The sequence below is a fragment of the Schistocerca nitens genome, chromosome 5 (assembly GCF_023898315.1).
Source record: "Schistocerca nitens isolate TAMUIC-IGC-003100 chromosome 5, iqSchNite1.1, whole genome shotgun sequence".
NCBI classification, from domain to species: Eukaryota; Metazoa; Arthropoda; class Insecta; order Orthoptera; family Acrididae; genus Schistocerca; species Schistocerca nitens.
This window is the reverse complement of record NC_064618.1, coordinates 802,887,722-802,907,092: the sequence shown is the minus strand read 5'-3', so window position 1 is coordinate 802,907,092 and position 19,371 is coordinate 802,887,722. Positions and strand designations below refer to the sequence as shown.

General features: G+C 41.8%; 1 protein-coding gene across 2 annotated transcripts in view; it reads left to right on the top strand.

Moving 5' to 3' along the window:
• Positions 1-9,345: 9,345 nt before the first annotated feature.
• Positions 9,346-19,371, top strand: part of LOC126259214 (peptidoglycan-recognition protein LA-like) — a 204,333-nt gene continuing 194,307 nt past the window's right edge. For both annotated transcript variants that reach the window (XR_007546484.1, XM_049955813.1), the window contains exon 1: positions 9,346-10,597. Coding sequence is in view for 1 of the 2 variants with exons in the window: in XM_049955813.1 (XP_049811770.1) it covers positions 10,249-10,597 (349 nt within the window). In the remaining variant the exon portion in view is untranslated. The remainder of the gene's footprint in view (positions 10,598-19,371) is intronic.

The following is a 19,371-nucleotide window of genomic DNA, read 5'->3' as shown; positions in this document are numbered from 1 at the left end:
TATATATATGAATTACAAAAAACTAATAATAAAAAAAAGGATGGCGCGAGATTCGATCCGGCGACCTTCGAATTACGAACCCGAGCGCTTACCGCTGCGCCACGACGCTATAGAAAAGTATTAATTGTAGAGAGTATTTCACCGCAACGGTTTCTTTTAACTGTCGATTTTCTTGACAACGGCTGAGAAGTGCATCTTGGTGCTTTGCCATATTACACCTCTGGCCATGAGCTTTTATTATGCGCAGTATGAATCGAATCTGAATTTCACAATTGGCGGCCTCCCCTTGTAAGAGATATCCCATGAGTTTTGTGACCACAGTGTATGTCTGCCTCTAAGTGTCTTTCAGATCTATTACACGTCTTTGAGAAATTTTCAGTGATACTAATTCTGTAATTCGGTTTGCAAGGCTACATAATTGTCAAACTGGGTAGACGAAGACTGTCTCGATTCAGTTCTAAGCTGTTTGAGGATGGTTTTCACCTAGTCGAATGTTGAGTCTGAGCAGCATCATAAACAGTACAAAGAATTTTATCTTCCAAAACACATTTGCTTAAACTTCGTCAGACCAGTTGACATTGAAGGCAATTGTTGATGTCGTCTTCAAGGCCGGCCGGTGTGGCCACGCGGTTAAAGGCGCTACAGTCTGGAACCGCCCGACCGCTACACACACACACACACACACACACACACACACACACACAGTCTTCTCGTGGAATTAGCACGTTTACCACGTATTAACAAGTAATCCAATAACGTCATAAGTTAGCCGATACCGACTTCACTTACGTTCACTCCAAATGAGGAGCATCCTCTCGAAGCGCATTAAATGCACCCGAGATCAAAATACAGTGTTATGGGTTTTCACGCCAATTGTGGTATGCTCTTTAATGCTGTTGAATCAGATGGGGTCATTTCGTATTCTTTCCTGTGGTAGTTTAGTCCTGGAAAACATGAATCGGATCAAGTCGTACTATGTGCACCACAGCTGACGGTTCGAAACGTTCAACACTTGTTTCCCGGCCTGCGTTATCAATTCACTCGTTTGTGGGCTGTTCCCCCTGTTTTCATCTTACAACTTCCAGTGTTGTGTTAATTACATGACTGTGCATTTTCCATCACCGTGGCGGGCTATTTGCCCTACGAGAGCGATCGAAAGGAAGTAGAATAAGAATTAGAGCTGCAGCGGTAGAAAGTAGCTCATCAAGCAATGACACCTGACGTATTTTGCGACTGATCGTTTTCCGCGAAATTTATACTGTCGGTGCATTGATGTGGTATGCATGTGTGAAAGATTGCATAAGTGCATGATTTTATAGTTTTATTCGGCTTTACTACCTGTAGTTAAGACATGAGGAGACGTATTTCGTTTAAGGCAGTTCAACCCACATCCACATTAAAGCAATTTTGAGCAGCCTTGTGATCACAAAGAAGGCAGATTTAAATGAGGACGCATCGCAGAATTTTACTTGGTGAAAAGAAAAAAATGGCCTACCAAAATGAAGTGAAACATCATCAAAGACTCAGTTACATCAAAATAAAAATTAAAAATTGAAATTAACGTTTTCCGTTCATATTATATGAAAACATGATTCGATCAAAGCTCGTTTTGTTGAGTGAAGTGGTTCAAAACGTATTAAGTGCAATTTAAAAATTAAAATTGCGCCTTTGTGCGTTGGGAAATGGTTTAAGTCCTGACTTATTCTGGAACACAATCTAAATAGCTAGGTCATGCAGTTCAGAATGTTGTTGACATATTTCATTTTGTTAGGAAGCGAGACGTTGTGATCTGTGCACCCAATACGATCTGAAACGATGTTCCTAAAATAAAATCCACAATAATAACTCAGAATTGTGCATTAACTAAACGAAATACTCTCTCTCTCTCTCTCTCTCTCTCCCTGTTTCGCAAAGCTTTATTATTTTTCTACGACCTAGGTGTCGGGCTTTAAACCCATTTTCCAGTACACAACTGTTTCCAAAGACGTCCACCATACAAAGATTAACAAATGAAAACTTCCTAATCTTTCATTTCTCAACTTAAACTTTACAATTTATCTCTGTTGGCTATTTTGACAAAATTATTGTACAACCTCATGACATTCATTAGGGTAACATATGCTTTGTGGTTAAACATAGACTCTAATAGAGCTATATGCACAGATGAAACTATTTGTCTATTTGTGTGATTACGTGTTTAAGAAAGGAATCGGCAAGCTTCTGTTCCTAGTACAAGTTCCAACATTATTTACAGGTCAGTCAGGGGGCCTGGAGATGGATTAATGTAGCGCTGAAACTGGTTGCTCAAATGAAATTGAAAATTTATGGCTGAATGTGTTCTGATTCGACATTTTATATTGAACAACCGAGGTCCCTCAACCATCTGTATGAAGATTGGATTACAGACACTTATCTGAAAAGGGTGAATAATTGGTTTTGAGACTTCTCGTTAAGTAGTAAATTTGGGGATTCACACATCTGTTTTTCTTCCAATATTTCTAATTGAGTGATCTTTGCACCCTTTCTCTCTATGTGCAGGACTTTGGTTCTGGATTACGCAGTGCTCAGCAAAGAATGAATGTGGCTTCTTTAATCATCTTATGTGGTGTACTCTGAACCTAGCCTAGACTGATCGCCCAGACTGTCCTATGAAGCAATACTTACCTTTTAAGCCCCACTTTCCATGATGACAAGTTGTTTATCCTATGGAGACACACCTACCTAATGCCTGGTGAACATCGAAAAACCAGGGAAGACCTGTGACTTTAAAATGTTACTAATTCCTTTAGAAACTTTACTTATAAAAGGGAAACTGCACAACATAGTTAGACAAAAAATGACGTAGTGTTTAGTCAGAGAATAAACGTTATCCTATTGAATGTCGTAAGGTTGTGCAATACAACTGTAACTTTGTCAAAACGGTCAACAGAGGCAACTTTTATAGATTAAGTTGAGAAGCGATACATTAATAAGGCGACAGGTGTTTATCTTTGCATGGTTGACATCTTTGGGATCAGTTTCGTGCTAGAAGATGGAGATACAATTCGACAACTAGACTCTACGAAAATAACAAAGTTTTGTAAGACAAGGTAAAATTTATGTCGTTTAGTTAATATAAAATACAACCTTTCGCAGAGAACCCACAGTTAACTCGATTAAAATAATACAGTTAGATTTAGAATATTTTTCAGAAATGTTCTATTATCGTTTCACCAAGCAATTTTTTTCAGTGTATAAAAATATAAATTGTTCCAATTGAAGCGGACAGGCCTAGAAACAATGTAACATAAAGGGAATTATTTACAAAGGAGGACAATTCTTCAAAATCGGAACAATGCTGTAACTGATGTGCTTTACACGATATCAGACGTATAAGCTTTAAAAAAGCCATTTACATGCTAGCTTGCTTTCCGTAACGCACAGTATACTCACTGAAATTACTGTTGATTGCATAAAAAATATGAATCGCCTTCGTTTTGTCCTGTCTGCCTCTGTTGGATATAAGTTTCAACGAATGGAAGAACTTATTCGTAAAAGACTCTAGGTGAAAGCAAATTGTAATAATTCTAAAATAATGTACCATCAACACATCCAAACAAAGGTATAGGTAACCAGTTGAAGAGTGTTTGTTTTTGCGGTGGTTGGAGATAACGTTTGCATGGACAGTAAAAGAAATAAACGACTTCATAAAAATGGCCAGAAGTCCTTTTGGCAAACTAAAAAATTTCAAAAATAAACTTCCAGTGTATCTGAAACAACAAGTAAGCGTATAACACCGGTTTTGACGTTTGGCAGTGAGAGACGAATGGGGAAATCAGTGGTTGAGTGTGCAATGTAGATATGGTTGTTGGAAATTACTAGGAGAGGAAGCATTCTGGAAGACTGGAAGTCGTCGAACATGCAACGAGGAGAATGACAGATGGGCCAAGGCATTTTGCTGTATTACAAGAAATTAAAAAAAATAATCGAGGTGGCTACTTAATGGAAGTAGGCTAGATGACTCTGACGATGAGCGTTATCCAGCAGCAGATATCGAACAGTGTTTGTTCATGATGACGTCGTTTTTAGGATTTATAGACCTTCCATGGTGCGAGCTGTAAAGGGGAATATCTTACAGTTTCTCCTGTAACCCATAAAAACAGCGTTTAGGTCAGTTTAAGCAGCTGCTCTTTGTGCCCATGACCATAAGCGGCAAGTATATACAATGGCTATAAATTAACGGGACTACTGCTGTAAAACGTTTTATTTCAAAAACATGCATGTTTAGTTATTGTTGCCTTCAATATGCTCCTGTCTTTTCCTTCAATGCTCCGTGCAAGTTTCCAGTGATGGAACCAGTGTTGGAAACCTTCCTCCGTTAGCTCCTTGATGACGCCTGCCGTTTTTCTTTCATTGCTTCAACGGACTGAAATATTCACCCAGGGGAACAGATAAAAGTCAGATGGTGCTTGGTCAGGCAAATAAGGTATGATGTTGTACTTCGCTGGAAACCTCTTAACAGACAATGCGGTATGAGCCGGTGTGCTGCCTTGATGCAGAAGCCATGACCAAGAAACACAAGGTAGTAACGCAGGTTAATAGTCTGACCGTCAGGAACCCAGAAAACACACACAATTCCATGAACATCGAAAAAACAATCATAATAATTTTGAATCTTAAGCTATTTTTGCTCTCGGTGAAGTTGGGTCCTTCCAACGCATGGCTTGACCCTTAGTTTCTGGATCATAACTGTAAAACGAAGATTCGTCACATATTATCACATTCCCAAGAAGTTAGGATCATTTTCAATGGTATTCAAAGCGCCGGCACAAAAATTTTCACGATATTGTTTTAGTTCGATCATGTTAAATTCGTTACGTAAAATTTGCCTTACGCATTCTTTGTCAATTTCATAATTTCAGGAATCGACTGAATACTCAACCGACGGTCGGATCGAATAATATTACCTACTTCTTCCATATGTTCATCCGCTTTTGATTTTGAAGGGCCTCACGGGGGTGAGTTTATCTTCAACGTCTTCTCGCCGACCTTGGAAGCGCCTGAACCACTTACACACTCCCGTACGTGATAAACAACCTTCGCCATACTCTTCTTTTAGTAAAATACAGATTTCAATGGCAATTTTCCAAGTTTCATGTGAAACGACAATTCGTCGGACTGTTATTATCATACACTGAAGAGCCAAAGAAACTGGTACACCTGCCTAATATTCTGTAGGGTCCCCGCGAGCACACAGAAGTGCCGCAGCAAGTCGTGGCATGGACTCGACTAATGTTTGAAGCAGTGCTGGATGGAAATTACACTATGAATCCTGCAGGGCTGTCCATAAATCCGTAAGAGTACGAGGGGGTGGAGATAAATTCTGAACAGCATTTTGCAAGGCGTCCCAAAAAATGTTCGTGTCTGGGGGGTTTGGTGGCCAGCGGAAGCGTTTAAACTCAGAAGAGTGTTCCTGGAGCCACTCTGTAGCAATTCTGTACTTGTGGAGTGTCCTACTGGAGTTGCCGAAGTCCGTCGGAACGCACAGTGGACGTGAATGGTTGTAGGTGATCAGACAGTATGCTTACGTACGTGTAATCTGTCACAGTCGTATCTAGACATATCAGGGGTCCCATATCAAACCAACTGCACACGCCCCACATCATTACAGAGCCTCCACCATCTTAAACAGTCCCCCCCCCCCTCCCCCCTGACATGCAGGGTCCATGGTTTCATGAAGTTTTCTCCACACCCGTGCACGTCCATGCTCTCGATAAAATTTGGAACAAGACTCAGGTAATACGTTCCAGTCACGAACAGTGCAATGTCGGTGTTGACGGGCCCAAGCGAGGTGTAAAGCTTTGTGTCGTGCAGTCATCAAGGGTACACGAGTGGTCCTTTGGCTCCCAAAGCCCATAACGATGATGTTTCGTTGAACGGTTCGTACGCTGACACTTGTTGATGGCCCAGCATTGAGATCTGCAGCAATTGGCGGAACGGTTGCATTTCTGTCACGTTGAACGATTCTCTTCAGTCGTTGCTGGTTCCGTTCTTGCAGGATCTTTTTCCGGCAGCAGCAATGTCGGAGATTTGATGTTTTACCGGACTCCTGATATTCACGGTACACTCGTGAAATGGTCGTACGGGAAAATCCCCTCTTCATCGGTACCTCGAAGATGCTGTGTCCCATCGCTCGTGCGCCGACTATAACATCACGTTTAAATTCACTTAAATCTTGATAACCTGCCATTGTAACAGCAGTAACCGATCAACTGCGCCAGAGAGTTGTTGTCTTATATAGGCGTTGCTGAACGCAGCGCCGTATTCTGGCTGTTTCCATATCTCTGTATTTGAATACGCACGCCTATACCAGTTTCTTCAGCGCTTCAGTGTATATCCGGCTAAACAAAAGAACGGCTCTTACACAAACGATGGCCACGGCCACACTGATTTGTCTACAGGCACCAGCGAACCGCTTTCAAACGAGAAGGCTTCACACTTCACAGTTTTGGTCGCTCATCTTTCGCGTATGCTTACTTACTCTGTTGCAGCATCAGTCTCGTTATTTCATAACCACTCATATTCTTGAAGCGGGCCGGCCGCGGTAGTCTCGCGGTTCTAGGCGCGCAGTCCGGAACCGTGCGACTGCTACGGTCGCAGGTTCGAATCCTGCCTCGGGCATGGATGTGTGTGATGTCCTTAGGTTAGTTAGGTTTAAGTAGTTCTAAGTTCTAGGGGACTGATAACCACAGCAGTTGAGTCCCATAGTGCTCAGAGCCATTTGAACCATTTTTTTCTTGAAGCGGTATCGGTATTATGAAAACTCCTTTGACGTTTTGGGGATTCTGAAATGAGGTACGGAAGAACTAACTCGTTTCGTACCCACAGAATTCCGCTAAGCACTCTATCGAAAGTCTTAGCGGTTTTTTATTTTATTTTTTATTTTTTTATTTATTTATTTTTTTTTTAAATCTGAGGTGCCACACGTTTGCCGCAAGGAAGTGCGGGCTTATAGAGGCGAATGTTGACTCAGTTCATATCAGCCGAATACACTGATACAAAATGATTACATATACGTGTTTTATCATTATATGGAGACCTACGCCGCTGAATTAATATAGGATATGGAAGAGGAAGAACGAAGTGCTCGGATTAAAAAGTGCACAACACAAGGATGTAGTCTTTCGCTTCTGCTTTCAGTCTCTATCTCGAATAAACAATGATGGAAATAAAATAAAGGCTCAATAGCGGACTTAAAATTCAGGGTGAAAGAGTACCAATTTTCTTTTATTTAATCATATGGCTAGGGCCCCCCGTCGGGCAGACCTTTCGCCGGGTGCCGGTCTTTCAATTTGACGCCACTTCGGCGACCTGCAGTCGATGAGGACGATACGACGATGAAAACATAACACCCACTCCCTGGGCGGGGAAAATTCCCCCACCCAGCCGGGAATCGAACCCGAGCACAGAAGATTGACAATCCGTCATGCTGACCATTTTTTTAAAAATCTCATTTTGTTCTATATTGTTCGTTGACTTTGTTCGTTGCGGGACGTCCGATGACACTCGTTCAGGTTGTTCGTTGATCCGTTCACTCAGATTTTTTTTTTTTTTTTTTTTTTTTTTTTTGTACAGAGGGTAGCTAAACCTTCTGACCGAACACGCTGAGCTACCGTGCCGGCTACCTCATTTTGTTCGCTTTTGTTCGTTGAATCTGCTCGGGGCGGACGTCGTAAGACATCCGTTTAAGTTCGTTGTTGATCGATTAACTCAGTTTTTTTTTTATTACGGAGGGCAGGTTATTGATTGTTGTGTTTGGTCGTTGCGGACGTCGCAAGACATCCTGTTCAAGTTCGGTGGTTCATCCACTCAGTCTTTTTATTACAGAGGCCAACCGGCTCTCTGACCGAACACGCTGATCTACCGTGCCGGCGCCATAGAACCAATCATACGATTCGATGATGACATTGTTACCCTCAGTGAAAGGGAAGAAGAATTACAGGACCTATTGGAAGGAATGAACAGATTACGGATTGAAACCATACCGGAGAAAGACGGAAGAAAAGGAGTAGCAGAACGAGAACAGCAATTAACGTAACGTAAAAAATGGTTCAAATGGCTCTGAGCACTATGGGAGTCAACTGCTGAGGTCATTAGTCACCTACAACTTAGAACGAGTTAAACCTAACTAACCTAAGGACATCACAAACATCCACGCCCGAGGCAGGATTCGAACCTGCGACCGTAGCGGTCTTGCGGTTCCAGACTGCAGCGCCTTTAACCGCACGGCCACTTCGGCCGGCAACGTAACGTAAAGATCACCACGAAGTAAACATAGTTACGGAATTCTATTATCCTGGAAGCAACATAACACTCGACGGACGGAAATAGCAGGACATAACAAGCGGGTTAACACAGGTAAAAAAGGCAATTCTGGTCAAGAGAAGGCTGCTAGTAGAAAACGTGGTCTTAAGCTGAGGAAGGTATTTGTGAAAATGTGCTTTTGAGGCAAAATATTGTACTGTAGTGACTCGTGGCGTGTGGGGACAACGGAAAAGAAGAGAACCGAAGCGTTTGAGATGTAATGCTACAGAAGGGTGTTGAATATCAGGCGGACTGATAAGGGGTGAGGTTATCCGCAGAATCGACGAATAATGATAGACTGACAGAAAGATGTGATAGGGTGACAGGACATACGGTAAGACATTAGGGACTAACTTCCATGGTACGAGAGGAAACTGTAGAGGGTAAAAACTGTAGGGGAAGACAGAGACTAAAACTTCCAAGAAATAATTGAGGACGTTAGGTAGAAATGTTGATATGAGATGAAGAGGTTGGCAAAAGAGAGGAATTTGTGGCGGGCCTAATCGAAACAGTCAGAAGACTGGTGGGCCCACAAGAAGAAAGGATGTAGTGTGGCCTTATTGTAGAGTGAGGCACCTAGGCTGGAGTGTAGGTAGCTTGCGCTTACGTGAAGCCATGATGACACACTCACATACACACTGAAACACAAACACAAAACCTCTAGTCACAGACCTTCATTAGTACTACTTCTGTCTTACCACTCGACTCATCTGTCCGGAGGCGCCCATATTCAGACTGGCGTGTCCTGTGTAACATGTTTGCTGCCACTGTCCGTTCTGTAATCACTTTACGTGTTTCTAGTGGCCTTCAACGGCCAGCTGTAGGGTTAGAACGTTAGATGTATCCAAGCAGTGCAGCCAAGGACGAGAGCAGTAATTTGGAAAGCCCTCTTAACGCTAAGTACTGAGCTGTAACGTCCGAGCGCCATGCAGCGCCTCTGGTGACCGTCAGCTGTACTAAGCACAGCGGCCGCCCGGGGCCGCGTCAGTTGCTCTGTAACCTTCGATGAAAGCGGTCGCGGGCGCCGGGGACAAGTCGCATGTAGGGCGCACCGGAAGTGCTGGTTTTTTATCGACAGCCACACCCACTTGTTGCGTCGCGTTGCAGTGCGTTTATGTTTCAGTGTGAGCCAAGTGTAGCAGCTTCGAGAAGTATTGCTCCTGAGAACTGCTTTTGAATACGTGTTCAACAACATGCATGTTTTACTGGATATTTTTGTGTATGTCTTAGCTCAGCTGCTGGCTGTACATGACAACAGGTGAGCCCAAGACTGCTGCTCAGCGGTAGAGGAAATCACCTGCAAGAGATGGTGTAAATTCGGCAAATTACTTGTAGACAAGCTGGGAGGAACGTGTTGAAGTGATCCGGTGCCTGTGCTTTCAGTGTGCTTTGTTCGTGTGATAGTAGTGACCTTCGTATCTATTAATTTTTTATTTCCGAGTATTCGCTTGCAAGTTCCGTCAGATGCGCTCGGCTTATTAGCAACTCAGTAGTACATGTGACCTGGCTGTGTGTAGACTGTCAGCTGTCGTTTGACGTTACGTACCTGTTTACATGCGAGCATATTATTTACGCAGCTAGTAGATCTCAAGTCTGTGAATAGTTACTAGCGCTGTTGTTTGCACAGAACTAGGTAATAGCCCGAAACAAGACATAGACGAAGAGGAAGTCTCTTGAAGATTGAATTAGCGCTGTATCTCTAAAGGACAATGGACTGTTCTTGCGGTTAAGAGTAACGGTAAAAATAACATGAAAAATTTTGCTACTCATGAGGGGAAGTTGTAAAGGTGTGCAGCTGGGTGACACCATACCGTTGGAGTGATGCCTTTTCCGAGTACACTTTACAAAATAGTGTTCTCTCATAATGGAACTGCGGCGAACTGAGGATTGCGGACGACATCTTTAATGACAATGGCACACGATGACCAGACGAGAGACCCGGATGAGCGAGGGAACGCGTTGTCGAAGGCCGACGCGTTCTCGCTGTCCTCGTTCGGCTCCAACAGCAGCGAGGAGGGCAGCCTGGTGACAGATGGGGAAGAGGAGGAGGACAAGGGCGGACACGTCAACCTGGTGATGAGCGAGCTGCTCAACCAGCCGCCACCCTCCAGCGTCAACATAACCAACTCGTCGGACGTCCGCATCGGTCCGAGCCTCCACTACAATGGCCCCGTCACCATTAACCAGTTCCTCAACTTGCAGCAGCAGGGTGCGCTTGGAGCCGAAGACACTCCTCTGCCGCTGGATGGAACAGGTAACTAGCAAGCACTCCCCTCATATGAGGGGTGAAGTGAAGCTTTGTGCATAGGTAGGTGTCCGCCAAAGAAAATGTGTAACTGACTGGTGGTAGGGCTAGCGCCGTTTCATATTTTATTAATAACTAGCGAATCCGGCAATGCTTCGCAATTGCTAAATATCTATCGGAAGTGCATATACATCCTAAATTCATTGCCTCCCCCCCTCTCTCGGCCAATCTTCTCATCCGTTCCCACTCTCTCCTCTCCCCCATCTCTCTGTCGGTAACCTCCCCCCCTCCCCCCCCCCCCCCGCCCTCTCTCCTGCTGCTTCCTCCACTCTACATCCATTTCCGTCTGAGATTTCAGTAGAGTATCGTGTAAAAATGTAAATCCGTCAAATCCTTCCGAGATTTTTGGCAGCAACATTTTTTCTTGATAAATTGGTATATGTAATACATTACAGAAAATATATAGCCAATGTCCGTCCGAATCTTCACTAGAACGTAGTGTAAAAACTGAAAGAACTTTCTGTGATTTGTGGTAACTACCCCCTTTCCATTTATATATTAAATAGTACCTACAATTCCATATATATATATATATATATATATATATATATATATATATATATATATATTGTTGTGGTCTTCAGTCCAGAGACTGGTTTGATGCAGCCCTCCATGCTATCCTATCATGTGCAAGCTTCTTCATCTCCAAGTAACTACCGCACCCTACATTCTTCTGAATCTGCTTAGTGTATTCATCCTTTGCTCTCCCTCTCCAATTATATCCTGCACGCTGACCTCCAATACTAAATTGCCTCAGAACATGTCTTATCAACTGACCCCTTCTTCTAGTTAAGTTGTGCCACAAACTCCTCTTCTCCCCAATTCTATTCAGTACCTCCTCATTAGTTACGTGATCTACCCATCTAATCTTCATCATTCTTCTGTAGCACCGCTTCTATTCTCTTCTTGTCTAACTATTTATCGTCCTTGTTTTACACCCATACATGGCTGCACACCATACAAATACTTCTAGGAAAGACTTCCCGACACTTAAATCTATACTTGACATTCACAAATTTCTCTTCTTTAGAAACGCTTTTCTTGCCATTGCCGGTCTACATTTTATATCCTCTCTACTTCGACCATCATCAGTTATTGTGCTTCCCAAATAACAAAACTCATTGAATACTTTAAATGTCTCATTTCATAATCTAATTCCCTCAGCGTCACACGATTTAATTAGACGACAGTCCATTATCCTCGTTTTGCTTTTGTTGATGTTCATCTTATATCCTCCTTTGAAGACACTGTCCTTTCCCTTCAACTACTCTTCCCGTTCCTTTGCTGTCTCTAACAGAATTACAATGTCATCGGCAAACCTCAAAGTTTTTATTTCTTGTACATTGATTGTAATTCCTACTCAAGATTTTTCTTTAGTTTCCTTTACTGTTTGCACAACATACAGATTGAAAATTGACTAACATCGGGAATAGGCTACAACCCTGTATCACTCACTTCCCAACCACTGCTTCCCTTTCATGTCCCTCGGCTCTTATAAATGCCATCTGGTTTCAGTACAAATTGTAAATAGTCTTTCGCTCCCTATATTTGACCGCTGCCACCTTCAGAATTTGAAACAGCATGTATTACATGTATTACTAAATTGTATAGCCTATAACTGTGCGAACGCTAGGTAGAGCGTCGTGTAAAAATATGTAGTAAGTCTGTCAATAACTTTTCGAGATTTTAGGTAACAACTTATCTCCGAAACTAATTTTTTTCTTATGAAAACATGTGACAGCAAATTGTCAATGTGAACGCATTTTTTTGGTTCGTTTTTCATATCAAAAATACCATTACCATTAACAGTTGACACACACACACACACACACACACACACACACACACACACACACACGCCAACGAAATTGGTCGAGTCCTTCTCAAGTAATGATCTTACATACATGCGACAAGTGTCGTTTATTTATACAGGGTGTTACAAAAAGGTACGGCCAAACTTTCAGGAAACATTCCTCACACACAAAGAAAGAAAATATGTTATGTGTACATGTGTCCGGAAACTCTTACTTTCCATGTTAGAGCTCATTTTATTACTTCTCTTCAAATCACATTAATCATGGAATGGAAACACACAGCAACAGAACGTACCAGCGTGACTTCAAACACTTTGTTACAGGAAATGTTCAAAATGTCCTCCGTTAGCGAGGATACATGTATCCCCCCTCCGTCGCAAGGAATTCATGATGAGCTGATGCAGCCCTGGAGAATGGCGTATTGTATCCCAGCCGTCCACAATACGAGCACGAAGAGTCTCTACATTTGGTACCGTGGTTGCGTAGACAAGAGCTTTCAAATGCCCCCATAAATGGGCGTCAAGAGGGTTGAGGTCAGAAGTGCGCGGAGGCCATGAAATTGGTCCGCCTCTACCGATCCATCGGTCACCGAATCTGTTGTTGAGAAGCGTACGAACACTTCGACTGAAATGTGCACATCATCGTGCATGAACCACATGTTGTGTCGTACTTGTAAAGGCACATGTTCTAGCAGCACAGGTAGAGTATCCCGTATGAAATCATGATAACGTGCTCCATTGTGCGTAGGTGGAAGAAACTAAAATGAGCTCTAACATGGAAATTAAGTTTTTCCGGACACATGTCCACATAACATCTTTTCTTAATTTGTGTGTGAGGAATGTTTCCTGAAAGTTTGGCCGTACCTTTTTGCAACACCCTGTATAGGTTGTCCATTTTGATCACACTTTATTATTGAGTCCACAACATCACCGGTTTCGGATTTCTACCATCATTAGATCTGTTTAAAAAATCTAAACAAAAAACGGGAATGTAACAATAATAGGTCCAACTTGGTTGGAGACGAAGTCTACAGAAAACCATCTAGCAGCATGCAATAAGGATAACATGGGTACCGCAATAACATACCATTAGGAGCATTCTAAAACAAGTACCAATGTGAAATACTTTTTTTAAACACAATCCGTCCCGGTCCGGGAACATTTTGAACACAAGTGGTTTATCATTTGGTGCCTCCCCTTCTCCCTACTCTCCCTCGTACACTTTCAACCTTGTCAGTTGTCGCCGCTAGTTTTTATACGCTCTGTATAAAAATGTTGTGCGCCCTTCTCAGCTTGGCTGCTAATTTTGGTTCGCCCTTTACAGAAATCTTACACTTGCGCTGCCACCGGCCTCCCTCCAGCTTGTGTCGCGTGGGTTTTAAACCGGCCCTGCACCCAAGTAGACGTACAAGTGCTAACAATGGCGTGAGGGCGTCCTGTACTTAGGTACACACGAGTTACAGCCGAAAGAGAGCGTTAGCGATTAGGTTACGGAAGTTTCCAGCGTCACGCACCGAATAGCTGAAGTTTCTTCTTGCCACATTCACAAATATACTGAAGAACAGTTCGGTTTTCACCCCAGCTGTTACACAATCGCTGTTATTTACGCCACGATCAGCTGATTTCGGGACTGACCATTTTTAAGCGCGTACTCTTACCATTCCACGTTGTCACCAATATTTTATTCCATATACGAGTAACTAATAAGTGTACCAAATTTGTTTTAAATTGCTCCACCGCTTCAGGATGCCCTTTTTATTAGTGCTTTGCCCGCGTATGTGCATGTCAAATATAGTTCACACATATTTAACGTATTTCACACGTATTTGTATATATGTTACACCTGTAACTCTAGCGACTCTCACCCTGCAATTTCATTTTCACGCGGCTAAATGTTTATGACGTCATATCTTCTGAACTGTACGATGATATATTTTTGTAGGTGCATTCAGCGGCATATGTGGATACTGTCTGAGAAAGGTGTTGCGAATAGAATTAGTACCGATGAAGTAATAAATTTAAATGACATGCGGCAGTTTTTCACGCATCTGTTTATGACGTCCAAATATTGTGAAAAGGAAAGTTGCTACTCACCAGATAGCTGAGATGCTTAGTCGCAGATAGGCACAACAAAAAGACTGTCACAAATAATAGTTTTCGGCCAATAAGGCATTCGTCAGAATTAGACATCGACCACACACATACTCACTCACGCAAATGCAACACACACACACACACACACACACACACACACACACACACGACCGCAGTCTCACGCAGCTCAGGCCACACTCAGCCGAAAGCTATTATTTGTGACAGTATGTTTGTTGTGCCTATCTGCGACTCAGCATCTCTGCTATGTGATGAGTAGCAATTTTTCTTTTCACAGTATTGTTACATTCCATCCTGGATTTTCCATTGTTTGTTTATGACATCATATCTTCTTAACTAATTTATTTTGCTGGTACATTCAGCTGTGTATGTGAACACTGCCTGAAAAATGTTTCTGGAATACAGTTTGTACTAAAGAAATAATAAATTAATCAGTCATGTTTCATGGGGTAATTTTACTGCAAGAAAAGCGAAAATGTAAGAGATAAAACTTCTTCTCTTAATCGTGTTATGCAGGTTGTCAGCGAGAAAAAGTTTCGTGAAGTTTATTGCAAGTCGCTAAGTATGGATATTAACACGTCGTGGGCTAAACTTCTTTACACCCCACTCCTTTGATTCTTACCCCCACATCAATTCTATCCAAACAGTAGGTGATATGTGTACCAAGTTTGGTTGAAACTGGCCCATTAGTTTAGGAAGAGATGTTGAACGGACATACATACATCCATACATTTTTATAATAGGTATGGATTTACACCGTCACCATTTATGGGGTGAGGAACAGAATTGTCCTTCAATAGTTTAAGATATGATTTCGTTGTTATTAATTAAAATGGTTCCTGAAGGGTATCTAATAGTAAAACATAAGATTATAATAGAAATATAGCAACAATATCCATACTTAAAATCAGAATAAAATGAGTAAAAGTGGTATACAGCCTACCTATAGAAACCCTTTCAGGTCACAAAATAAATAAAATAAGAAATTGTGTGAAAAGTGATGAAACAATAACTGTTCAATCAAAAGCCTCGATGATCGATAGCGCATTTAGAGGACAGTTCAGCTCTCTGAGGAGTGTTTCCTAGTGGTGCTGCTATCAAGACGAACAGTTATTGACAAACGTTATCGCTGACTCGTATGCAGACATCTTCGACTGTTTCGTACTATTCTTCCCAGAGAAACACAATATGGGCGTTCAGGGAAAATCTGATGCATGGTAAGAAGTGGGTCGCTTTACAAAATAATGAGCAGAAAGCATGATAAGAAGTGCCCCTTCATCTACGTTGTTCCACAAAATACCCCTGCCCTTGCGGACGCACTCTTCTCTTGCTCTATCTATGTCTGTTCGCCGGCCAGAGTGGCCGAGCGGTTCTAGGCGCTTCAGTCTGGAACCGCGCGACCGCTACGGTCGCAGGTTCGAATCCTGCCTCGGGCATGGATGTGTGTGATGTCCTTAGGTTAGTTAGGTTTAAGTAGTTCTAAGTTCTAGGGGACTGATGAGCTCAGATGTTAAGTCCCATAGTGCGCAGAGCCATTATGTCTGTTCACTCACTTTCATTTCTGCGTGTCTACTATGTTCCTGATTTGGTAAAATCAGATTCCATGATTTTCTCCGTAATTTTCGTAAGAAAATTCTAAATACGGGTCTACTGTTGATTAAGTACACATTATTTTTATTTTATTTATTTACATTTAATTTTTTGCCGCTAGTTTCAGGCTCGCCCCATTCTCAATCGTTCTCGTATAAAACTAATACATGAAGACTGAGTCTCAGAATAAAGATACAAATTTTGTTAATTTACATTATAACAACACTATACTGTCATTAATTTATGCATTACACGTTTCAAGACTTAATCCCTAAGAAAAATAAAATATAGTTTAGGTTACAAATAGCTTGTTAATTTGTAAGGACATCATTTTACCTGATCATAGGAATAAAGCGGATACCTGTATGTGAGCCATTGGACAATGTACAAGGAAGGAAACGAATACTTCTAATTCGAGTACAAACGGCATCCACATGCACTTTCACTGCCACGGGTAATTCAGAACAACAACTTGTCATCAATAAAAGATCGTCTGTAATACCTGTGTGAGGGATTGTTTAAACAGGTTAAAAGATCTGTAGTTTATAGCAAATCAGAGAATTTCAGAAAACTGAAGCTGACATAGTTCGCCGCGCGGGATTAGCCGTGCGGTCTGAGACGCTGCAGTCATGGACTGTGCCGCTGATCCCGGCGGTGGTTCGAGCCCTCCCTCGGACGTGGGTGTGTGTGTGTTTGTCCTCAGGATAATTTAGGTTAACTAGTGTGTAAGCTTAGGGGCTGATGACCTTAGCAGTTAAGTCCCATAAGATTTCACACACATCTGAACATCTGACATAGTTCTGTATACACTTCAGTGTATTGCAGTGTAGAGCCACACTAACATTTCGTTCTTAGCGCATTGAGCACTAGAGTGTTACACCACATAATATGTTAACCACGTCGTTTTCAAAACTATGCTATATTATACTTGATATTAAGCGTAGATATAGCATCAGTTCTGTTTTTCTTACTGTTGCTTCAAATAGACGCCTTGAGACACGTCCTCACGTTAACAGACAAGTCTTGCTCTCAACGACAAATTATAATGACACAATTATTTAAATTTTATGATTTACAGTTATTATAACTTGGCAGTTTTACTACCGCCAACGGCCTTGCCGCAGTGGTAACACCGGTTCCCGTCAGATCACCGAAGTTAAGCGCTTCCAGGCTGGGCTAGCACTTAGATGGATGACCATCCGATCTGCCGAGCGCTGATGGCAAGCGGCGTGCAGTCAGCCCTTGTGAGGCAAACTGAGGAGCTACTTGATTGAGAAGCAGCGGCTCCGGTCTCCGAAACTGACATACGGCCGGGAGAGCGGTGCGCTGACCACATGCTCCTCCATATCCGCATCCAGTGAGGTCTGTGGGCTAAGGATGACACGGCGGCCGGTCGGTACCGTTGGGCCTTCATGGCCTGTTCGGGAGGAGTTTAGTTTTTCAGTTTTACTACCGCCTGTTTTATTCGTAACACGATGTAAAAGCATTTCGTAGTAGACTATGTAGTTATTCGTAACATAAAAGTACATTTTTATATAGTGTGCTGTGTAAGTTAATGGCAGTATAGAGTTGTTATAATGTAATTTAACAAAGTTTTCATCACTAAGCTGGTTGTGAGACTATCTATTGCGGCAGCGTGTTGAAAAGTAATGCCTCTGAATTTCTTATGTGAACACTCTTAAAGCTTTTCACCTAAAACAGAATGTTAATAACATTCTACATATTTATTCTTCATGTCAACATATTTATGCCTCAATATAGTCACTCTGGTGACGAACAAATTTCTCCCAACGAGGGAGAAGTTTGTTCATACCGTCACTGTAGAATGTTTGACTTTGTGACAGAGTCACACCCGAATCTCTGCTTGGACCGCTACTTCACTGTCAAAGTGAATTCCTCGAGGCTGTAGCTTAAGGGGGGACGTAGATGAAAAACATACACTATTTCAAAAATACATCAAATCCACAATTCACAATGAAATTTTGTACCACGCTTTACATGAAAGTAACACATTTACATATAAAATCGTTTGATTATATATATTCAACTTTTTTTGAATGAAATTTGAAGTTTTATTTTGTAAAAATAATGTCTGTTCCTTTTTCTCAGAAAGTATTCAAGAGATTTCTACAAAAATTTCTCTGTTTGATCTCTTTGTGTGTTGTAAGCTTACCTTACGAAGTCTTTGGAATAGGTCAAATAGGAGAATTTTCATATTTTTTTCAATTATATTTCCACAAATACAATTTTAAATTCGTGCAAAATTCCAAGCACTTTGCCCCATATCTCAGCTTGCAATCAGAATTTCAAAATTTGCTCTTCAGACACCGTTTATTAGGCTTACAGAAATATGTATAGAAAATTTCATAATTCTAGTATTCATAGAATCTGAGGAAAAGGTACATAAACTTTAAAAAACAAACTTTTCAGGAAACGCAATTTAAAGTTCAATCTAACTTTTTCCTTATGTCACTTCTTCAGAAGGCACCACATTTCGTCTTTCCCTCCAAGGCTTCTCTTCTGGTTTCTTGTTGTCTGTCTTCTTTCCTTTACCAGGTCTTCAACTGACTTTTCAACTGCAGAGACGCGCTGTAGATCTATTTTTCTCTGGATGTCTTGTATAAAATTACCCATCTTGAAGCCCATTCTTTCTAATACCTTCATCCTCCCGACTTTCCCATTATTAAATACAATAACTGCATCATATGTTGCAATTATGACAAATATAGCAGATGAAATGTGTTTTTAGGGCATCGTTTCCATATGGGTGAATTTCGAGACTCATTTGGATTTTGGCTTTTGCCATGAACACAATTTTTGAGAAGTGCAGGATCGACCGGAAAGTGGGCTTGGCGGTCTTCTAGACGTAGCCCGCACACGTTTGGTTGAAAGTAATACACAGAATCGATGTTCACTGCGCTGGTATTGACGTGCTGCTTCAAAAGGTGGGCGTGGCAGGGAGGCCGCGCCACACTTTTAATTAATTTTCAGGCACTTCGGATGCGATTTCAACATTCAAACTTTGGGAACTTATTGTCCATGAGTTGTACTAACAAATAAAAAGTCAATCGAAAGTTGACATTTTTGGTCAATTTCATCAACATCTCCCCTTAAGTTCTGGGAACAGATGAAAATCAGTTGCCACCAAGCTGAGACTGTTTGGAGGATGACCGTTGACTAGAGGCGTCGGAGTCTTTGCAGATGTCGC